This window comes from Nestor notabilis, unplaced genomic scaffold (genome assembly GCF_000696875.1).
Source record: "Nestor notabilis isolate BGI_N333 unplaced genomic scaffold, ASM69687v1 scaffold2602, whole genome shotgun sequence".
Taxonomy (NCBI): Eukaryota; Metazoa; Chordata; class Aves; order Psittaciformes; family Psittacidae; genus Nestor; species Nestor notabilis.
Window position 1 is genome coordinate 32,370 of NW_009918587.1, and position 15,733 is coordinate 48,102.

Below are 15,733 nucleotides of genomic sequence, written 5' to 3' on the forward strand. Positions count from 1 at the left end.
ACACTTCCATATTCTATTGTTAGCCCTGTGTAACCTACTATGATCAAGTAAGTTAGAACCATGAAAACACATTCTACTGAACTCCTAAAAAAACTAAACCTCACTACTCATTCTCACTTGTCAGGCTGGTTTCTAGCTGTATAAAGGAAAACTGCAATCAGAATCACAACCTAGGTTGCTTCTGAAATGGGGTACTGATGTGGAGGAGAGCCCCCAGCACGACAGTCATCTGGGAGTAACTTGCACACCAATACATGCACAACACTCCGTGGGGGTAGCAGCTACCATCAAATAACTTGCCCACGGCAGGAGCTACAACATTCTGTGTATTTGCTTAATAAAAGTTAAGAAACCTAGACTTTTGGTCACATCTTAAAACTATAGAACACAGGTTTTCTTATTATTTATACTTGCCCTGTCCTGTTGGATAATTTGTTTGGAAAAACTAAAAATAAATTGTAATAAAAATGCCCCAATACAAAAAGACTCTAATCAATCATCTAAGTGTCTTTGTTAGTATATAAGAGTACTTACTGGATTTGGTCTGCTTTTCCATTAAAAAAAGGACAAAAGCCTCATTTTGTCTTAAGAGTTCCACTTCAACATGAACCTCTCGTCAGCCCAAGGTACCTCCCCATTCCCAACCAAGCACCGCTCCACACACAAGTACTGGCAGAACCCAGACATTCAACCCAAGTCTCCTTCAGATGATGAAACCAAGTCTCCAAAGGATGAATCCTGGACTACAAACATAAGCCCTCTCAATAAAAGCAAGTTTTATTTTCCTATTAAAGCCAAATTATACCAGTGGTGTGAACACAGTTATAAAGATAAAAACGTGCTTCTACTAGAAGGGGACAACTATAAGGCACATTTATATGCCAGTATAATTGTGGCCACATTAGTGATGACACCAATATAACTACACTGGTAAGAACCACAGCTACAGTCATTCAAAACTTTTTGTATCAGGGCTTGGCAATCAAACACATGATGACTGCTCAACCAAACATAAATTAACACTGCCTCAAGACAACAAACCTTCTCAACCACCTATGTTCAGCTAGATATCAACACGCAACCATTTCTAGGGCCATTTTAAATTAAGCTGCAATTGGTCTTGAGATGTTGTAGTTTCACTTTCTCCCAGGTAAGTGATGCTGTTCAAAGGGCTTGCTATGCAAGAGTCACAGATCAACTTCTACTTACATAGCAAAGGGCCATCATTTACAGGCAGTGACAAGCCACCATTACTTTCTTCTTAATTTTTGTTTTGTTTTTCTTCAGAAAGGTACAATACTCAGCTTCTCCTGATCTCAAACAATGTCAGGTATAGATTAACTCATGCTGGGCATGGACACTGACAATATAGCGAGTTAACAAAGCTGCTCAAAATCTCATCCTATCACCCAAGCATAAATAAGCTAAATGCAGTGGGTACCATTAGCACTGGACATCTACCACCTGCAATACTTAGTTATACTGCAGCTGAATTACAAAACAATCAAGCACCAGCATGTGGTGTTTCAATGTCCGTTCTTACAATAGAACCCATGTAGCCAAAGAAAACATTTTTACAATAAAGATCTGTGCCCTTGTTTAATGGTAAACCGTGAATGACTGTGCAGTAGTCTTCTCTTCTGGTACTCAGAAGTAAACTGCTCCCATCTGTAATCTTTCAGTTGTGATCTTCTTTTCTGGCATCTTGAACTGTAGGAAAATAAAAACACAGCAACATCTTTCCCCCCTCCCTCCCCCCCAGATCACCTTTCCCTCTCCCATGATTAAAAAAGAAAAAGCAAATTTGCCACCATCTTTTGTGTTCACCGAGCCCAGTTTAGTTGAAGAGCCACAACTTCTATTCTGGAGGGTACTAAGAAATGTACACATTAATGCCTTTTTGTACAGTTGACATACTCTAAGAGCTGGTTGACTCTGAGCTTGATTTGGTCCAGTCTGCTGTTGTTGCATCTCTTAGGAAACATTAGTTATAGGTTTGTACTTCTTGAATCTGGTCCATTCACCAGTAGCATAGTTCATTTCAAAGACCGTATCAACCAACATAGTGGTGCTGCCAGTGCCATCTGCCTTTGGTAAATCTTCTGTATGCTCACTAAGTTTAATTTGGATGATGTCACCTTGCTCTTGGCAAGGATTCTCTGTGAAAACAAGAATAGGAACAAATTACACATCTCAGTACTGTACTAGGAAAGGTAAAGAGCACTTTATGGAGCGTCTTATGCTAAACAACAACAAGAAAAAAACAAAACCCAAAACTCAACAAACCCCAAACCTAAAACTGAGCAAGTAATGCCCCTGATAGACACAGCCACACAAAGGTCTTCATCCTTCCATACATCACAGACTGAGTTTTAAGGATAACAAAACCAGACCCCAAAAGATGAACCCCATGGCTAAGGTAACTGAAAGAACACCGAAGAGGGGAGTCAAGCATGTCAGTGTCATTTCTGTTGGTATCAAGAGTCTTAAGACAAGCTTATATTTAAGTGGGAGCTGGTAAACTTGAACTACCAGAGTTACTTTATTTGAGATACATTTTGTAGTTAAAAGCCTCAACAATTTTCAGCTGGTCTCAAAGCCCAAACATCTCCACTGAAAGCACTAGTTCAAGAATCAGCTCCATGCCAGTAAAATTATTAAATGTTACATTTCAAGGTACTGGAATTGGCATTCAAGAAGCTCAGGATTATGATAGTTGACAGTTATTTATCCAACCTTCAGAAGGTGCTGACATTATTACTGAAGGAATTCATAATTCATACTGTTATATACACTTATCTATATATACACATATGTGAATATACATAACACACACGTGGTGCACTTCCAAAATAGCATTTTACCTTGCATTACAAAAAGATGCCTGTGTAGGTATTAAAAGTACACCCTCCTACTGCATTTGAATAGCAAATAGCTCCATCATTAATGCAAGATACACAAAACTTTCTTAAAGCCCAGGGACCACCACAGTAACTCCACCCTGGTCATCTTCAATAATGTATTGCATTAATCCAAATGCATGAGCCATATTTAGGCTCCAGAGTTCCAGTGTTAAAAGCCCTCAATTGCTTAATTAGAAAGCAGAGGTAGTACAGATGATAGAGTTCACTTAAAGCCTCTTAAACTCCTTCTCATCTTACATCTGATAATCTTCTGGGTAAAACAGCCTTGTCTATCATGGCCAATATATGACAGGATTAGCTATGAGACAATTTATCTTCCTGTGAGTCACGTCACCTGCGGTTACCTAAAGTCTCCAAGACAACAGCTGCTGTATTTCCAACACTAAGGAATTAGCAGAGGCTCTGTATTACCCAACTTGTACTTCGACTTGCCACTGAAGAACTTATTCATTGGCCTTCTAGACAGACTAGTAGGACCAGAGCAATCTCTTCACTGTTCTGACTGGCTGCCTTGTTTCTCTTCAGCCCCTAAGCCATGCTAATACATGTGTTCAGTTACATAGCTATTGTGTTTAGCAGCTGCTCTGACAGACTGTTTGACTTACTGGAAATAGACCCCACAGACCCATTTCCAGGTAGTTAGAACTAAAATAGCTAGAACAATAATCCATAAATTATGTACAGTCCAGAGTAGAACACAAAGTCCAGTATGTACAGAGAAAAGCTAAAGCCAGAGTTGTGCACTCACATATGCACATTTAGAAATGCTAGGCTGTATTTCAGATTTAGGTATTCAAAAGCAAACTAAATTGGTCTCGATACATGCCTCTGGATCCTGCCATGAATCCAAGTATAAGAGCCTTTTCTGGCCTTGTAACTTTGTTTGCAGTCTTGAACATTTCCTGTGCAGCATACATTTGCTCCCTCTGCAACAGATAACAAATATGAATTCCAGTGAAGAAAACACTGCCAACAAGTACCATATTACAAACCACAGACAAGCATAAAAGACTCAGGTGGAAGTTAGCAGACCTACAAAAGTAAACAAAAAACTCCGTGCTTTAACCTCAAAGCTTTTCCTCTTTAATGCTTAAACCTAACGCAGAAATAACTGACTTCTCAAACTGGGGGGAAAAAAAAAACCCTACCTTTAAATAGTTACTGAAACATGTGCCGAGACTTAATGTTTATCCAACAAATCCAGCCTTGGAATAATTTGAGGATTTTATTTAATAAATGAAGCAGAGGTACTGAAAAGAAAAGGTCACTCAGCTTCTTAAAGTTCAGATCCTGCAAGCTAGGCTTACAGATGTGCTTAGCCAAGTCTTCAAATCAGTCGCATCTTGAATCAGTTACCGGCTTAACTTCAAGCATGCACATAATATATACCAACACACAGCAATAAGAAGCTTCAGGACATGTGTAATTGCTGTTGCATTCAGCTTCCTCCCCTCTGCCAGGCTTTAAAAAAACTCAAGTGTAACAGAGGGGGTGAGAGGATCAAGAAATAAAGGGGTTTGCCTTAGAATAATCCTTTGGTATCTTTTCTCCTACCATGGCAATGACAGGATCCTTTTAGCTGCTTACATTATAGCAACTGGCTGGGCAACAGCTCTGCTGGAAATCTACTTTATGAGTAACACAACATTATTTTACATAACAAATAGCAGTAAAGACATCTTATTGGGGCATTAGCACTGCACAAGTAAAAATGTTGTGATTAAGACAGCAATGCTATCACAGCCACAAAACATTTTCATTATCTCTGGTCACAAAAAAAAGCAGCCTCAACCACTTCATGATTTGAAGGCCAGGAACTGGCAACATATGAGCTCAATAATAAAGATTTGTGTTTTCCAATGTACCCCAAAAGCAGCAATCAAAAAGGACATTGTTTTACTTACCGTGAGAGAGAGGCTCTTTTTCGGTGGCGGCTGTTGCTGAGTTTGGGGGGCCACTTGTGGTGCCTGTGCCGCAGGGGATATGGCAGGTGGTGTGGTAGGTGTTAGAGGCGAGGTAGGTGTGGCTGCAGGTGGGTTTGAGTTACTATTGTACATGGGTGTTCTTTGTTTGAACTGTGCAGGGAGAGTTGTAGTAGCATTTGGAGCTGCAGGCTCCTCGGTCTGTCGGGTAGTCTGCAAGGCCTCTCGTGCAGAGCCAGCTGCAAAGACCATCCAGGACAATTAAGTATGATAATCCAAACAGGGATGAGCATCACCAATGGCCTTTCAAGAAAACTAGAAATTCTCATTAATCCATTTTAGCACCATGATTCAACATCTATATGAAAAATTGAAGTAATAATGCTCTTTCCACTCAATTATCTACAATAGACAACTGAGTGACTACCTGTCCAATACTGATTACACTACATTTAGCATCTAACTTTATGTTTAATGGATATCAGATCAAATTGAAACTGCTTTATTTACTTTTCAGTTTATGTTGCTATAACAACTGTACTCTGACCCCACCAGAATTATTGCTGCACTATTATGTAGAGGCTAAAACCATAAAAACATTTCATCAGGTCTTCCCTAATATAGCAGGAGCTTCCAAAGGAAATGGTCATTAAATCTCAGCCCGTAACAAATACTGAACACACACAAATGCTTAAACAGATGACAGAATGAAATGTAGTCTTTCCAAATCAGTCCTTATTTAAACACTAATTGCTAAGAGGGTTAAACCCCCATAGTATTTACAAATCCTAACTCTCTTATTTCTTAAAGATGATCCATTCACCTGCACTTCAAGGAGTTACTATGGTGATCCTGGCTGCAGGTGGAGGTTTACGTGTCTGATCAGGTTACTCTGACTTCGTAGTTACCATCTGTCTGGCAAACAGTAATTACCCGCTGTATCCAGTCACATCTTTTTGCAGCACTTAAAACACAGGCGCAGCTGCTTAAGCACTTTTCAATGAATCTCATGAGGTTTATGGCAACTTATTTTCACTGTCTTCACAGTAGACTAAAAGGTAGATACATACCAGAGCTACACTGATGCTTTTCAGATCAGATTTTGGAGAGTAAGAGGTCTACCACTCTGCATTTAGGCATGGACTTGGCACTGGTTTTAACAATATGGCTATTATCTAGTAAAATGTGGAACAGGACAGTGAACACTTGAGAGGAAAAACATTTGTAACAACTAGTTACCCCTAAACTTTGTACAATCCTCTCAAGTCAAAGTAACATGTCTTAATTATGCAACTTCAGATTATATGAAACCAAATCTATGGATCTTCTGTGTGCATCTTATATCAAGGAAAGCATGAATGTGTTTTACGTTCCTTGTCCATAAGAAAAGACTGATAGCTTGTACTCCAAAAAGAAGATGTTAAGTCAGGAAAAAAAATAGGGAACAAAAAGACAATAGAGAATTTTAAACTAGACTTCTGCTGAATACAATGCCAAGGCTCTGGAAAATACTACTAGCTGCTGACAACACCGATGTGCTCTTGGCTGCATTCCTTCTGGAGATGCCAATTTTTTGCCAGAGAAAGACTTGCATGGACCTTCAGACAGATTCTGAACTGTTTCAGGGCCAAGTGATCTGGTTTTGCATATGCATTTTTCTATAGTGGCCAATATGCCACCGCTCACATAAAAGACAAACATTACAGTATAAAAAGAATGCATTAAACTGAAATGTTGGTTCTCTGTTAACTACAAGGTCTGATAATGAATCCCAGTCATGCACATCTGTTAGTGCAAACTGATACAATCCTTTAAGGCCTTACACACAGCAGGGAAGGAAAAGTAAAACTGAGTGTTTTAAATAAAAGGTGTAGAAGGATGTTTAAAAATGCTGGGTTTTACTATAGGCAATTTTCTACAACTGAAAATAATGTAATGCTTTTCAAACTAAGCAGGAGCTCAGCTACTATCTATCAGACTGTTACAAAAAGGTAAAAGGAAACAGATGGCCTGATCCCAGCTTGTGTGAAAGCTAATATGTACTTGCCTCTGGAAACATATCTGTTGTTGCTTTCAGTGTCAGATGTGTCTACAGATGTGTATATGGAGTATGTACTCTGGACTTACGTGTATTACTGGTGTCTTTTCAGGGATTAAAAAAGCTGGATTTTCTATTACAGAGTAAGACTTAAAAAAAACCCTCCAGTAAATTGCTTTGCTTGCTTACCTAGCAGTCATTTTAAGACTTAAAACCAACAAGCGTTCTCTTTATATAGGTTAAATGACATGCCTGGTTACCCCAAACCCAAAGGCTGGGTTCCTGCAATGGATTTTTAGACTGTTAAGGGTAAGTTTCACTAAAGTTGAGGGATAGTAGGTTTGTAAATAAAGGCAGAGCTTGGCAGTAAATCTGTATAGAGTTAGAGGTATTTGGTCAAAAAACCCAAAGAGGTGTCTCTTACCTGGCTGCGTTTCAGAGCTTGGGATATACGAGGACGATGGCACCACACTGGGGGTAGCAGGTAAATAACTTGTAGAAGGTAGCGCAGGCTCATTGTTCAGTGAGCCAAGTTTCTGTAAAACAAATGAAGTGTTATAGCCATACTGCATATATTTATGTGCTGTTTCTGCATTTTAAGTACAATTAGTTCTGCTATGATAATAATTTGGGAATTTAATTATGGACTCCTCCGTCAGGGCAAGTCTGCCCTTTCAACCCTAACTCTCTATACAAAGTTCAGGCATTAGAATTACTCCAGGAGAGAAAAAGCAGCCTAGTATTTCTCCTAATTCAGATCAAAGTTGCTTTCAAAGGCACAGTCTGAGCCAGGAAAACATGTATCACTACCTCTGCAGAGAGTGTCAAACTGCTGTTCCATTATCCCATTCCTCAGCTGTAGCGTGGAGACTAGATGATGAAATTTGTCCAGATGGTACTCTCTGAAGAATTACACTATAGAAATAAGTGATCTTCTGCCTGAGCAAACATGCTCTTCGCTATTAGCAAGCTGAAACCTGTGCTCCTCTGTGGGCAAAGGGCCTACTAAACCATCACCCAGGAGAACACAAAGGCCTCTGGGTCATAAACAAGCAGAAGGCAGCAGTAAAAGCACAGGTAAACCCTGTTTCCCGTCAAACAGGCAGGCAGCACCAACATGACTGATGTCATCTAGGATCAAGCCAAAAGAAAACGTCACATTTTTTTCTTAATGTGTATCACTTTTGTCCATGATATTGCCCACACTGCAGAAAGACAACAGCAAGGTATCTCTGGAAAGATCTTCACTTTAGTCCAGCCTTATAAGCATCAGGACTGACAGCAGAAAGATGTTCTGGGGGAATAAGTCTAGCAGGCATCTCAGGTAGCCTTACTAGACAGAAGAGGGGTACTCCGTACAATGTGGAGCTTGCAAAACAGAGATAGAATTCAACAGAAAGCCAGGCAATGACCTTCACTACCACCACAGGCCTAACAATATCTGCCTGTATGTTGGTTTTGGCTTGTGTGCCACAGATTGTTACCCACATAGCCATGGGACCAGCGTTGCATGTGCTTACTGTTAGGCTCTAGAGGAAAAAAACGCCTGATTCACCAACTGAATCACAGGCCTTTCAGAGTGCTCTCCAAAGGCAAGCACTGAATGTGAGCATATGGACTTTAAGAGACAGAGGTAATCATAACCACTTTAAATCTGGGACAAGAGAAGACACTTCAGATTTGAGATGGACTTCTATTATCCCGAGAGGCCTGCAAACACAGGGTGCAGCAGCCTTGAATTATCTATTAGTATCTAAAGAACCCTATTGTCCAAATTAATTGCAGGCCAAGGCCTGACAGGACAGGCAGTTTCTAACTCAGAAGCAGGGGGACGGCCTAACATGCTTATAAAAGCTATGTCCTGACTGAGAAAACATAAAGCTACATCACAGTTTTCCCAGTGCACCACATCTGAAAGAACAATTTAAAAACCCTGCACACAACTCCTCCTCCCACCACCCACCCTGATTGAACTATCTCTAGCAACAGGTTAGTATCGTCAGGAAAAAAGACTTCTTTCTTACTTGGTTGCTTATATTGAGCTGTCCTTCCTAGGCACAGGCCAACAAGAAGTGCTTCTCATTGAGACTTCTGTAGACACTACTCCACTACCATTACCAAGGACTCACAGGCACAGAGTGAAATGATTCTACCTCTCTAGGGTCAGAAAGCCCTCCTATCCCATTCATCTCAGACAGTGGTTTTAGTGTTTTAGAATAACATGCATCATGGTTTCCACATATTGTTTTTTTTTGTTGCTTATTTTGGTTTTACCTGTGTAGACACAAGGCCAGCAGCATAATCTGGGGTAGCATTTTCTACTACTGTTTCTTCTTTGGTTTGCTTTTCCACAACTTCTGTATCTATTGCATAAAGACAGAAGTCAGTTCAAGGAACTTTTCTGAAACATTGAATTGGATACATTTGTTTTGAACAAATATATAAAAATGTGTTTCTGAAAGTCTGTTAAAACATGCTTAAAGACTTATAACTCTCAAAGGCAGATACAGTGATCTTCATACAGGATTTTATAATGAACCCAATTATCAACTGAACCACAATGTACATCCATCAAGATACAGTACCTGAGTAAGTAGGCAGAACTGGCTAATTTCAAAATATTAGAAAGCATCAAAACCTTAAGCAAAAACTTAACTGTAATTTTGATTTTGTTCTGAGGTGGTACTTACCTTTTTGGTGACAAATATACCAAAAAAGGGTGCTTAGTGTATCTTCCCAACATGGTTAAATAGAGCACTGCACTGTCATTTGACTTGAGAGCAGTATATAAGGTATTATTAAGATCTCTCAGCCAGAATTTTAGACCACACTACACATTGTTTCAACATTATTTTCCACAAATTTCCTTGCCCATTCAGCCAGTAGAAATAAGCAAAGTATCTCAGCACAGTACTGGAGCCAGTCACACACCTATATGCTGCCCAAAGCACAACTGACTAGTTCAATCATTTCATACAACTGAGTCAAGCTATTACCGAGGCACATGGCAATGTGATTAGGAGCAGTGGGGAGGGGGAAGTGAACATCCTCCCTTAAAGCATTTTTTAACCTTTTTTAAAGTTTAGCTGAAGATAAGTTTTAACAAGTGAAGAACAACATGGTATAAATCTAGACCCTACTTATAGGTGTATTAATAGCCTTCCTAAGTAGCGTGCTATACCAACCTAATGTCTTCCTTCTTCTCTTTGCTTCACGGCCAGCACCCACCATATCCAGCTCCGAGATATCTAGAAGCTAAAAAGACAGACCACATTAATAATCATTGCTTATCTCTATATATTGTCCTTCATTTTTTTCTTTAATATATTGATACTTGATCCAAAACAACATCAGAAATTCACTTTAAATAGGGAGGATGGCTAAGCAGGAAAACAAGAGGCTAAGAAAGAGTGCACCTACCTTTACTCCTCTTTCTTTGCGCAAAGGTGTTCTTGAAGGAGGAATAGGAGTTCTGTTTCCAGAAGAACTAAATACACTAGGTGCTGAAGTACTCCTGAACGGAGCTTGTTTTGGTATTCCTTTGAGTGGTGCTTAAGGAAGATCAAAAAAGGCAAAAACTGTAATATATGTTTAATTACTTACAAACAAGAAAATAGTAAAATGTTCTCCAGCTTCTTCCTTTCTTACTGCATAGAGCCCATCCCCTGAACATCAGATGCTTATAATGTGAAAACTGTCTGTAATATACATGTCCCTCAAAGGTCAGATTAGGTTTCACTCTTCAAACAAGGAGGAAGAGCCAATCTCTAGGCTAATGCTTGCAATCACATTCTACATGAAGTAACCAAACAGGTGCATTGCTATTAAAATGGATTTTTGCTACATACATTGATGCTTTCCTTACAGCAAGTAAAATCTAAACACAGAAACATGTTAGGCACAAATGTTCTGAATCCAGTTGTTGCCCAAGTTGCTCTTTGAACTGTAAGATCAAGTTACTTGGTAAAACCGTATTTAGTCAAAGATTCTTAGCCAAGCTTCTGCAGGCCTAAGGTCTTGTAATCTAACTGGAAAGGTAAATTAGTGCTTCACACAGGGATCTGAAATTCTGGACCTGCTGTTTGCACAAGGAGGAGGATCCAAACTGTGTGTCCATTGCAGACAGAAAACCTGCTGTCTCAATACTCAGTAGGAACTGCTACATCTATAAAGAAGCTGTTTTCCCCCAACTTTACACTATTACCCTTCTACCTCATGCTCAATGTAAATACTGATGACAGCATTCTTTAATCAACTACTAAAACATTAGGGACACAAACATATCTGTCAGGTCACTTAGCCTTATGACAATCTCCTCATACCCTACTACTTTAAGATAAACACAGAATTTTAATTTGAGGTTAGATACTCTCTGTTCCCCTCTATGCTGCACTGAAAATCTTTTCACCATAGGACAATCTTCCCTGACCAATGTCAGTAAGTTTCAGCAGAGTAAACCCCAGCTGGTTCTACAGCTCAGATTCCTAGAGACCACCTGGCTCTACAGGCCAAGTCTAGAAACTTGCTTTATTAGTTCAACAGCTAAAAAGAACGCCAAGAATTAAAGGTCAGTTTCTACACTGGACAATTTTTAGCTCAAATTACAACTACACTTTTTGCATTTCCTGCATTAATGTGTGGCTAAACTTTGGTGCTTAAAACCACATCTTAAATAGCATCCACGAAGTACTTCATAGCTTCCAGCCACCACACGAAGAAAACGCTCTACTTTTACACCTCAGTATCATACTGATGGTCAGAAAAGTCATACTTGTGCAGTGATTTAAAGTACGTAAATAATTCTGACCTCTCCTCTTACTCCTAGTCAAAAAAACTTATCTTCAGCAAACAGTTGAAACCCATTAACACAAAGCTGAAGAATGATTATATATCTTCGTCACATCCATTAAATAGAAGCCACTAAACAGCCTTGGCAGAGAGCACACTGTCCCCTTCTCCTTCTCCACACAGAATTACACAAGACAGTTTCAGTCTACTTCATAGCATTACAGAGAGCACAGCACATCACTGTGATCCACTCTACCCCCTTTTGGAGCAACAGGGTTTAGTCAGGAGTTATTCCTGGCCTGATGCATATTAAATTCTTACCAAAGTCTACAGGCATGATCTAGCTGTGCACATTTTAGAAGCATGGCAGATACACTTGCCATTTAAGAAACACCCCACACTCTCATTCCTTCTGACAAGGCACATCAGAAGCATTAAAATATCAGGAGAGAGAGAGAGGCAGAAAGGGAGAAATCCTTTGATCAGAAGAATTGAGAGTTTGTGAAACCTAGACAGTAATTTTATTCTCCATCAAGGCTATTTTATCGGATTTTCCTTCCAGGAAGTGATGAAAGTGAGCCATACTTGTCGTATCTATCTTTTTGACCAGGCCCCTGCCTTTGGCATGGAAAGGCACTCCTGCAGTCTTCTTGAGCTGTTGTGCAGTTTCTGTTGCTAAAAAGAAAAAAGACTTTAGTTATTACAGCATTTATGCTGGGGGAAAAAAAAAAACCAAAAAACAACAAACCAAACCCAAACCAATATATTGCTGCTTATATAAGATGTTATAAACTAATACATAAAGAGATGGGAATAGCAATGAAGAATGAATAATACTTTAATTAAACTGCAGGTCATTTATGTGAAAGGTAAACACAGTATTTGGAGAGAATGTAAAAATCAATGTGACTGTGTAACTGACAAGATGGGTCTGAGCCAAAAGACATTATCAGAATAGCCAATGTACTCGATGGAGATTGAAATAATTAGAAGAAAGTTCTATATAACTTCATAAAAAGACACAGCTCTTGTATTTACCAGAGCAACTACTAAGGTTACATCCAAGCAGCAAACTGCTGCAATGGAGTAGCAGCTACAGTACACTATTTTAAGATTGCTTAGTTCAACCAGCTACCAATACATAGATGTACACACATGTTGCCCTTCTTGGCTTTCACACCTGATATAGCCATACTGAGCAAAAGAAAGCAGTAATTAGCAGCTCTTGCTCCTTGTTGTAAAAACATATGGCAAAATAGAACCAGGTTCTTATTTCAGTTTTGTTTCAGGAGCTTTAACCAAAGCAGTCCCTCAAAAGTCTTCAGAACTGACTGTTAAATATATCCCTAAGAGAGAGACTATATCTGCACTTAAAAAAGCTGCAACTGGTTGTATGCTTTGAAATCTGAACAGCATTTAAATAAAGACTAGCATTTTAACGTGATCATGGCTAAAATGACTTGCACCTGCCATACATATCAGTCTATCAAAGAAAAAACTACCAGCCAGCAAAACTCTTACAACACAAAATTTTAATATCCCCATACTGGACAATAAGACCAAATAGAAATTTTCCTTTCACCACTTTATCTGTTACTCAATCTTACCAACTAGCTGTAATACTACTTACACTTCTGCAAGAGTTCAGCTCTGAGAGTGGCACTTTTAGGTTTCCTTTTCAGCTGGAAGTGTTTCACTGGGGGAGTAAGTGGCCCAGCTAGTGTTGTCAAGGCATTTTTGTTTAAGTATTGGCATTCCAACGGCAACATAGCTGAAGTTTCACATTCACTTACTGCATAAAGAGTTAACACACGGGTATTATCACCTCTGGTAGCTAATTACAAAACATTTTACAAGTAGACTGTACAGGTGTTTTAAAATGTTAGATGACTTGCTTAAACACCAAGAGTAATTTAGTTGTAATTATTATACCATACAGAAGAAGTTATTAGGAAGTCTGGGTTTTACATTACCTTCATAAGAGCTTTCATGTTATTAGACCTAGTCAAGTTGTAGGAATTTTACACGTGCTACTATTGTCAGAATGAAAGGTAAAACATGATTGAATTCTCACTTTCCTTAAAAATCACACATAAAAAGGAAACTTCCAAACAAAATGCAAACCAGAAGTGTGAACAGACAAGTGATCATTTGTTTATGGTAAAACAACAAAACACTTCCACCTCCCAAGTCATTTCATTATTGTCTGCTGCAATCCTTACTCCAACACCAGATCTGTTCATTGATGCCCGAGGGCTTTTTCTAGGCAATGTGCTAAATCAAACCCACTGAAGTAGCTTTGCATCACCATTTACTGCATTGTCTGAAGCAGCGACTGTGCTACTGCCTGAGCCAGTATTTTCAGCTGCTGGCAATCAGTAGCTAGTCAGCCAGCAGCAGCAGAGCTCTGCTTGAGATCAGTCTCCCCACAACACCTATCATTTGCTGCCTAGACATGGGCTTCCAGCAGAGATGCCCCCCACCTGCCCAATACAAAGGTGGTGCTTCCAAACACACACACACTGCAGAAACAGAGCCTTACTGTCAGCTTTGGTCCTGCAAGGTATGAGACTCAGCAATACATGAAAACCCCCTCAACTTCCTATGCTGCAATATTACCCATCAGTGCACATACAGCCTGGCTATGATACTAATGAATCCACATTAACTTCTGTGTTGCCCTTCACAAGCACTCAGGGTAATATCTGACACATAAGTTTTGATGATGTTCGAGAAGATGATATAAGAAGTTACCATTTCTAAAATACCACAGTTCCCAGCCCAGTAACATGCCAGGTCATGAACTGTGGCAGCTGAGACAAGACATGCTGCTTGTCCTGATACTAATGCTGTTAAGATAGAAAGACTGGCTGACAAGCAACAGGTTATTCCTGGAAAAAAAAAAAAAAAAAAAGGCGTATTTCTGTAATTCTCACCAAGAAAGGCTTACCTTTTTCTCTAAGCTCTCCTAAAATATCTTGAACATTGGGATTCTGTTCTTCAAGATCAAGGTTAAGGGAGCCAGTATCTGGAAAGGATTTTAAAATATCAGCTACCATTAAGACCCAAGGGTCTGAATCCAAGGTAGCAAGCTGGACAATTTCAGTCAGTGCCCCTTTCATCTACCAAAAAAAGAAAAAGAAAATCAGCCAATTGGAAGCAGTTTTAAACAGGTTATAGTTGGATTTCTTTTATTATTATTTTAAAAACACACTAGCATAAACATGCACAATGTTTTACTACTGGGGAAGGGAAGAGGGAGATTTGCTTCACAGTTATACATTAACTTTAGAACTAAGTCAAGAATGAATCAAGAGAATGTTTTTAAACTGCTTTTGGTCAATCTAACCCAAGTTTGGTTTGAGCTTTTGGCAGCTCAAAGCTTTGTTTAGCACTGAACATATTTACTAAAAGCAAGAGGCCAGATTCTTACATTAGTGTCTCCTTACATTCTACGCTTATACTCCCAGTCTACCCACACCTCACATTCAGTGGTAAGAATATGCAACTAGAATACAAGCTATGTAGAACAGGCATCTAAATGAAGATGTGCCCCTTCCTGGGCCACAGAATAATGAAGCACACATACCACATCTGCAGCATCTGACTAAGTCAACAAAACTTTACTTAAGCTTAAGCCAAAATGACATGTGTTTTGTGCTAATCAGAGCCAGATTGTTTGACAAAACGTACATATTCTAGAAGTAGACACAACCATCTAACATACCACAAGTACCAAGATTTTCCATCTACCCAAAGATTCTAAAATCAGGAAAAAAAAGGTGGTGGTTTGTTGTTGGGGTTGTTTTGTTGTTTTTTTTTTTTTTTTATAATTTAAGCACCTATCTTAAAAAAGGGGAAAAAATGAAATAATGCACAAGATTTACTGTCACAGTATTTTTTTCAAATCACTAACCTACATGTCTGGAGGCACTAGGAAGTGAAATAAAAATCAAGGTAACTATAAGCCAGAGTTTACACAGTGTATCTCTTAAGTTGTTTCATTTCATTCACAGGTATGCTTAACCCCCCCCTCCTCCCCCCTAAATAAACACTGAACA

The 15,733-nt window shown here is 39.2% G+C and overlaps 1 protein-coding gene across 1 annotated transcript in view; it reads right to left on the minus strand.

Annotated features, from left to right (window-relative positions):
* Nucleotides 1-1,808: 1,808 nt before the first annotated feature.
* NELFA (negative elongation factor complex member A) overlaps nucleotides 1,809-15,733 on the minus strand; it is a 22,389-nt gene continuing 8,464 nt past the window's right edge. Inside the window, exons 2-11 of the mRNA XM_010009771.1 lie at nucleotides 14,623-14,794; nucleotides 13,303-13,464; nucleotides 12,258-12,347; nucleotides 10,305-10,435; nucleotides 10,070-10,139; nucleotides 9,159-9,247; nucleotides 7,309-7,420; nucleotides 4,829-5,085; nucleotides 3,751-3,850; nucleotides 1,809-2,159 (exon numbers count right to left, since the gene is read on the minus strand). Coding sequence (XP_010008073.1) covers nucleotides 1,975-2,159; nucleotides 3,751-3,850; nucleotides 4,829-5,085; nucleotides 7,309-7,420; nucleotides 9,159-9,247; nucleotides 10,070-10,139; nucleotides 10,305-10,435; nucleotides 12,258-12,347; nucleotides 13,303-13,464; nucleotides 14,623-14,794 — 1,368 coding nt within the window. The 3' untranslated portion in view covers nucleotides 1,809-1,974. The remainder of the gene's footprint in view (nucleotides 2,160-3,750; nucleotides 3,851-4,828; nucleotides 5,086-7,308; nucleotides 7,421-9,158; nucleotides 9,248-10,069; nucleotides 10,140-10,304; nucleotides 10,436-12,257; nucleotides 12,348-13,302; nucleotides 13,465-14,622; nucleotides 14,795-15,733) is intronic.